General features: G+C 46.5%; 1 protein-coding gene across 1 annotated transcript; it reads left to right on the plus strand.

Moving 5' to 3' along the window:
* The first annotated feature begins 5,110 nt into the window (after positions 1-5,110).
* On the plus strand, positions 5,111-6,576 carry SNRPF (small nuclear ribonucleoprotein polypeptide F). Its single transcript, XM_054848788.1, has 4 exons — positions 5,111-5,250; positions 5,418-5,543; positions 5,836-5,900; positions 6,472-6,576. Exons 1-4 carry the CDS (start codon positions 5,248-5,250, stop codon positions 6,536-6,538), a joined length of 261 nt encoding a protein of 86 aa, XP_054704763.1. The 5' UTR covers positions 5,111-5,247; the 3' UTR covers positions 6,539-6,576.
* The last annotated feature ends 362 nt before the right edge of the window (positions 6,577-6,938 follow it).

A 6,938-nucleotide genomic window follows, 5' to 3' on the forward strand; every position in this document is an offset into this window, starting at 1 on the left:
GTTTGTACCACCACTGCTGGAATTTCAGCCATGGCTGGAGGTAAGAAGACAAGAGAAGAAGCAGATGAGCTCCTGATAAAATACAGCTTCCACCTAAGATGGAGAGCCTCCAACACCAGCTAGACTTTCTGAGCTCTGTTCAGACAGATTTCTCAAAACACCAACTCTTGAACCACTTCTGTGATTTGGAGCCAGCTATTTGTTTCCATTAAGATGTTTGTGTGAAAGCACAGTTTCCAAATTCCTTCTGCACAATGCTTGATCTCCCCCTTTTTGACACACACAAGAATGCCATTTTATTATTTATACAGATCACTTTGTTTTCCTCAGCACATAATTTCAATTCCAATTCATTAATGTCAAAGCATAAAAGAAACAACAGCACATAAAGCAACAAAAGTTTTGCCAAAACCAGAAGATAACAGCTGATAATTAAGGAAGTCCCATTATTTCTTGGCAAAGAAGTCTGTGTTTTCAGACACATTCTTAAAGGGCCTCTCTTTAGTGTAGCTGCATAATTTGCATGAATACTATTTGCACAAAGAAATAAAGGTTTTCTATATGCATAAAAGGAGGCTTTAATCTTCCCGTAATTTCTGTACAACACCCTTCCCATGCTCCTTCTCACCAGCACAGCCCAGCTTGGTGACAGGTTCACAGCAAACCTCCTGGGAGGAAAGGGGTGCAAAAATGTTGTTACTCCATCAAGCCCTGAGTTTTTGTCAGCATATACCTCCCATCCGCCAAATCTCATTTCATACCGACATCACTCTGCAGGCAAAAGGCATTGTGTTCATCAGAAACTGCACATAAATCCTCCACTCGAGAAGAAACACCACGTTCTCTTCTTCCCAGGCTCAGCCCTGCCTCCTGCACTGCCAGTACCTCTGCAGCACAGCTTGGGTTTGGTTCGGTTGATGATCCTAGGATGTCAGAAAAAAATTAAAGACCTCTCTCCTTCTGGAGCCTGATGCCACTACCTACTGCAGCATAAAATCATAGAATCATTTAGGTTGGAAAAGACCCTTAAGAACATCGAGTCCAACTGTTAACCTAGCACTGCCAAGTCCACCACTAAACCATGTCTCTAAGCACCACATCTACGTGTCTTTTAAATACCTGCAGGGATCCCAGTCCTCATCCATGGTGAAGGTCTGTGGTGGATGTTTTTTGCCTCATTCATGGAGATGTAATCAAAGACGGTGTTATTAAAACGAAAAATTGTCACCAGAGAGAGGAAAGATGTTTTAGTGGTAGAAATCTCTGAGAAAATACCGCTTGAAGAGAAACTGTTTTAATCTGACAAAGCCCCAGAATGTCAGGATTATACCTCATATGAGGGCTGTCGACAATCCACACATACTGCCCCAGTAGTTCCCAAGTCATCAAGAGCAGAGAACTGATACAGATTTTTTGCACATAGAAAAAAATTTGTATTTCTTACTGAAAAAGATTTTTAGACAAAATGTCATCAGATACTTTCTACAGAAAATTTGTGGGGAAGAGCAAATTTTGCATGACAGTGTGATTTATAATGGCAAATTTTCCATTATGTCTATTGCTGAAGGAAAAATAAATTTATTTCATGGTAAGATTTGGCCTGAGGTCCTAGATCCTCTTCACATTTTAGTAGCATTGCTACAGCAGCAAAACTCTCTGAGGGTGCACAGTCTCAAAATTGTTCTAGGCCCGTAAGTGTCACAACCGCTGTATCCCTGAGTGGTTAGAATAGACAGTTTTTCAGAAATCCACTCCTGGTCTGCACAAGGCTACTTAACAACTGTCTAGCTTAGACCAAGGCATCATATCACCCAATATTTTCAAGAACCAGACACTGCGGTCTGGGAGTCTGGCAAGGGGGAGGAAGGAGAGTGGTACATCTTCACCTGGGACAGGATCCTATGGGGAGAGCAGAGGGTCCTTAAACGGCTTTGTCAATTATGAACCCAACAGAACCAGAAGCTGAGGTTCATCTGTTGCGTAGCAGGGCTAACTCCGTGCTGCTACATGGGATTTATTTTGATGCAAACCTGTCCTTTGAAGGTGCTGTCTCCTGGTGGAGCTGCCTTGTTAACTCAGCTTTCCCCACTCTTAATTCATGGCTGTGCCTTCACAGCTGCTTTAAGTTTTCTGATTGCAACTGGTGCCCATCTCATGGTGTCTTCAGTGTGATGGCAAAGTTGACGCTGTTACTACTCCAGTAGAGATGAACTGCATGGTATCAGAAGTAACTCGCGCGATGCGGGAGAAGAGTGCAGCAGAGCAAAACCTGATTTAGCTGGCATGTTGCTAGGAAAAGGCACGGGATGCTCACTAAACGTGCAGCCCAGAAGCTGCAACATGATGCAGCTCTGAAAGTTTCCTTAAGAGATGTGTTTACGGCAGGCAGAAGGGGGATTTTGCAGGGAGTTCCTGTCTCAGCAAACTCGGCTCAGTCAGGAAATATTTCTGGGCAGCTCAACTTTCTCTCACCAATGTGAGAGTACAGAGGCTAGCTCTCTCAGCCTGGCATTACGGTGACACGGCGTGTTAATGATGTCAGTGAGCATTTGCACTTACACAGATAACGCCATCTAATGAGTCCCTCCACCAGAAACGCTGCTGCGGTCGGATGTCCAGCTCCTTAATGTGTTTCCTTAGGAACAGAGTGTAGGCAGTCATGCTAAATTCCCAGCCCTGAGCTGGAAGAGAAAATTCTATCCATCTACCCAAGATGTAAGGTTTGGATTAATCTATGACAAAAACTCCTTCCTGTTCATTTCCTGTCAAGCAGCAGACTAAATACCGTGACCCAAAGGCAGAAAAGAATGCAAATGATTACTTCCCCTATTACATGGGGAAATACAAAGAGGACAAAAGGTGAACTTCACCCCTGTGCTGAAGGTCAGGAGAAGACCCACGTAAGCAAACTGTCCCTGAGTCAGAATGATTCAGTCAACAAGGCAAACAGCAAATTCCTTACAGGGGCAAAAAAAAAGCAAAAGCTATTTTGTTTCCTGATTAACCAAGTTATCCAGTTAACTACATCAGATGTAGTCACGCATTCTGTGCTTTCAGTACTCCTTCCTACCCTACTGCTATGCAAAATTGCTGCAGACAGTCTACAGCTGATGAGATTACTGACCCGTGAATTCACACACCAATTGTGAAACTAGAAGTCAAGCACTCCTGCTCTCTGACTTCTACGCTGAAATCTACAACCCTGGGAAATTCTTCTGGTTTTTGAGAAGTTTATAACAACAGGGCTGGAATATTTACTCATCTCTCAAAGGAGCAGAGTGTATTAAAAGCTGAATGTAATTGCTCCTGTATTTCCTGGTACACAAAATGTTTTCCCACCATGAGTAGGAGACATTGCAATCAAAATTGGTTCAGTATGTAAAGACAAGAAGTGGTGTTTACAGATAACATACCAAACCTGTAATATTGCCATTCACAGATATACATATTTATGCTCGGCAATTGTGAAAAAAGTGCAAAAATTACTCTTGCAGTATGATTTAATCCGAGACACTCGCTCTAAGCTCACAGCGTTCTGCAATACTATACATATTATCACTTGAAACCAGCTATTCTTTACTCCAAGTGGCACAAAAAAATTTTGCTGTACATGCCATTTCCCATTGTGTTCATGCTTTTCTTATATAGTCTCAACACAGACTTCCGTACAGAAATCTTCTTAGTTATTCTTTCAGCTCGCCCATAGCAAGTCTTGCTACCAGAAAGACTAGTAGCATAAATTTGAAGTCGTTTCTGTTGACCATCCACTACACCCTAAAAGAAAAATCACACTCATTTCTAATGATCATGGCAACAAGTATCTCAGTGTCCTTTTGATACATGCTAGTTAAAAAGAATTACAATTCCAACTCTTATTCACTCCTACCCATCCCTAAAGGTATAACAACCACTGTGTGTGAGGACAGTGTGGATCTGGAGAAGACAGGTGGTGGAGTCAACAGAATTAAACACTTGGATTTAAGCAGGCGATGATGGTTTTGCTTTCAACAGTAGGGCACTGGACTGACCTTTGGAAGGTAAAGTGCACAAAAAATCTAACAGTTGTGTTACAGAAAGGTTAGTTCCCAAGTGTATGTTTTCCACATTCAGCATCCCATACAGTAAAGATGAAGGGAAGATGCTGTATGCCAAAACATAAATACACATCGTGGCACGTGATGACTTCAGACACAGAGCAGCAGAAGCCATTAGTATAGATGTGACAAACTAGTAAACAGTACAAACATTGGTTCAACATATTTGCCTGTCAAAGGCTGAGTCACAAGAAAAGCTCACACCAAGAAAAGCTCTGGCAACTTTTTCGCCTGGGCGCCCAATGAGACTGAGCAGAGCACTCGTGCAGCGGCAACGACATCGCTTATGCGTCTTAAACTCCACAGTTTTCCATCTATCCGTGCGGAGTGATGAAAACGTCCTCGGCCGCAAATATGTTCTTACACCTGAATGGATGTTGCGACGCTTTCACCGCCGGCAAGGCTCGCAGGTAACACGGGCAGAGCTCGCCAGCCGCCTCCCGTTACGGGCCGCTGCCACCGTACGAGCTCAGCGCCGCCACCTCGTGGGGTCTGTCCCTACAGAGCGGGACGGGAGCACGGACGTGCCACCTGCTCCCGACCTCAGCCCGGTCCTCAAGGCTGGTAAATCTCGAGGGGAAAAGCAAGCGCTACCCTGCTGGGAAGGACCCGCGCCCGGCCCCGGCCGGCTGCTGCTCCGGCCCTCCGACTTTCAAAGCAAAATAAGGTTGCTGCCGGTCTGAAGGGGGCGAAACCGGCCCCTTGGGGGCTGCGAGGAGGTCACAAGCCGGGAGCGACGGAGAGGCCTTACAGCCTTGAGGTACGCAGGAAAGCACTCGCCCGCCCCGCGATAGCGGCCCCGAGGCGCCCGGCAACGGCCGCACTGCGCTACCCCGCCCCAGAGAGCACCGAGCGCCCCGCGTGGGCCAACGATTGGTTGGGAAAAGGGGGAGGGAGGTCAGTCCGGCCAATGAGAGAGACACGCAGCGGCGCCCAGCCAATGGGCAGCCCCGCTTTTCTCTTCGCGCGTGAGGACGCCCCAGCCTATTGAAAGTGCGGCGCGGCGGGGGTGAGAGGTCGGAGGTGAGAGCGGTGGCACAGGAAGTGGAAGCCGGAGCGGCGCTGCCTCTCATTCTCTCGCAGCCCGCGGCGCGCACGAGGGATTCCCGCGTGAGCCTGTGTTTTTCGGGCCGCTGCCGCGCGCCGCGTCGCCATGGTGAGGGCGGTGCCCGCGCCGCGCGCGGGAAGCGGGGAGGTGGGGGTGCGCGCGGGCGGCGGGAGCCGCGGCCGTTAACGGTCCCGAGGTAGCGGGGCGGAGCGGGAAGGGCGGTGGGCGGGCGCGCGGGCCGGCCGGCGGGGCTGACCGGCTGCTGTCCCCGGCAGAGCCTCCCCCTCAACCCCAAGCCCTTCCTGAACGGGCTGACGGGGAAGCCGGTGATGGTGAAGCTGAAGTGGGGGATGGAGTACAAGGGCTACCTCGTCTCCGTCGACGGCTACATGAACATGCAGGTGAGGCCCGTGGTGGGCGGCGGAGGGGCAGGAGCCGACCGGCTTCCCGGTGAGGTGCCTGGGGAGGGGGTGGCGCCGGGCCTTGGCCGTGGGCGCGGGGGGGGGGCAAAGTGGGGCGCTTCTGAAGGCTCGGCGGTGCTTCTCCGGTGGGCGCTGTATCGGCTGGGAGCGCGGTCGCTCGGCCTCCTCCGGTCACCGTAGCCGGCGGTGGGCACTAGGGCAAATCCGTGATGTGCTTTGGGAAGCTTGTTCTATTATAATCATTCTGAGTTTTGCTGGTCTTCCTCTCAAGCTTGCAAACACAGAGGAGTATATAGACGGTGCGTTGTCTGGACACCTGGGTGAAGTTTTGATAAGGTAATTAGGATATTTATGGCAGAGGCAGTGTGTCTTTAAATCTTATCGCTTGCATTAAGCCTTGTATTGCTAGATGCTGTGTTTCTTGTCTAAGTAAGATGCTAAGTGTTAATGTAACTTATGTGGATGCTATGAGATCCCTTTGGAGGGGAGGAAAAATGAATTTTGAAATATTTGTAAAGAAGTATTAACAATTCTTTTTCAGATAACTAAATACCTTAGTTTTCCAGATTATTGCAGACCTATTAATCCATTGGCATTAGTAGAGTATATTAGCGTATTGCTACTGAAAACATTTTGCATGCTTGGCGTTTATTCTTGACCACAACTGTTAACCCAGGAGTAAAAATTTGTACAGCATTGTCAACAAGTTACCGCTTCTATAAAGGTGGGGGTTTTTGCAATTGTAATGAACTTTGTGGAAAAGCTGTACAAGGTCAACAGCAACAATTTGCTATGCAGAATTTGGCTGTTGCCAGGTTACACTCAAGCAGGAAAATGTTTAAAGTAGTGTATATGTGGGGAAAATTAAAACATTTACCACTAAGGGAACTCTTGGTTCTATTTACAGGTGCAATAATGTTTTGTACATCAGAGGTGTGGAAGAAGAGGAAGAAGATGGAGAAATGAGAGAATAGGTGTTTTGTATATCTGGAAATAAATTTTTTTGTTGTTTTTTTTTGTTTTCCATAATTTTGTAATAATGTGTTTATTTTTTTGCCATTATATTTTAATATGGAGGAAGTTAACCGTTAAAAAGGTCTCTAATCTTTTATTGGTATCTGAAAAACTAATGCTGGAGGAATAGGCAATTATTTAAGACTGACAATCTTAGTGAAAAGTGAGTATTTTAAAAAAAATAATTTAAAAAATTCCACAATTGTTTAGTATTACCAGTGTCAACAGATGCCATTACTGTCAAGGGAAATATCTAAATTTAAGTGACTCCCAGAATGAATTAGATCTTGAAAGCCATGTACTCTAAAAGAAAACAGATGGTTCATTCATGTATCAGCGGAGTTTAGCATCAGTGCTCTC

The sequence above is a fragment of the Grus americana genome, chromosome 1, assembly GCF_028858705.1.
Source record: "Grus americana isolate bGruAme1 chromosome 1, bGruAme1.mat, whole genome shotgun sequence".
Taxonomy (NCBI): Eukaryota; Metazoa; Chordata; class Aves; order Gruiformes; family Gruidae; genus Grus; species Grus americana.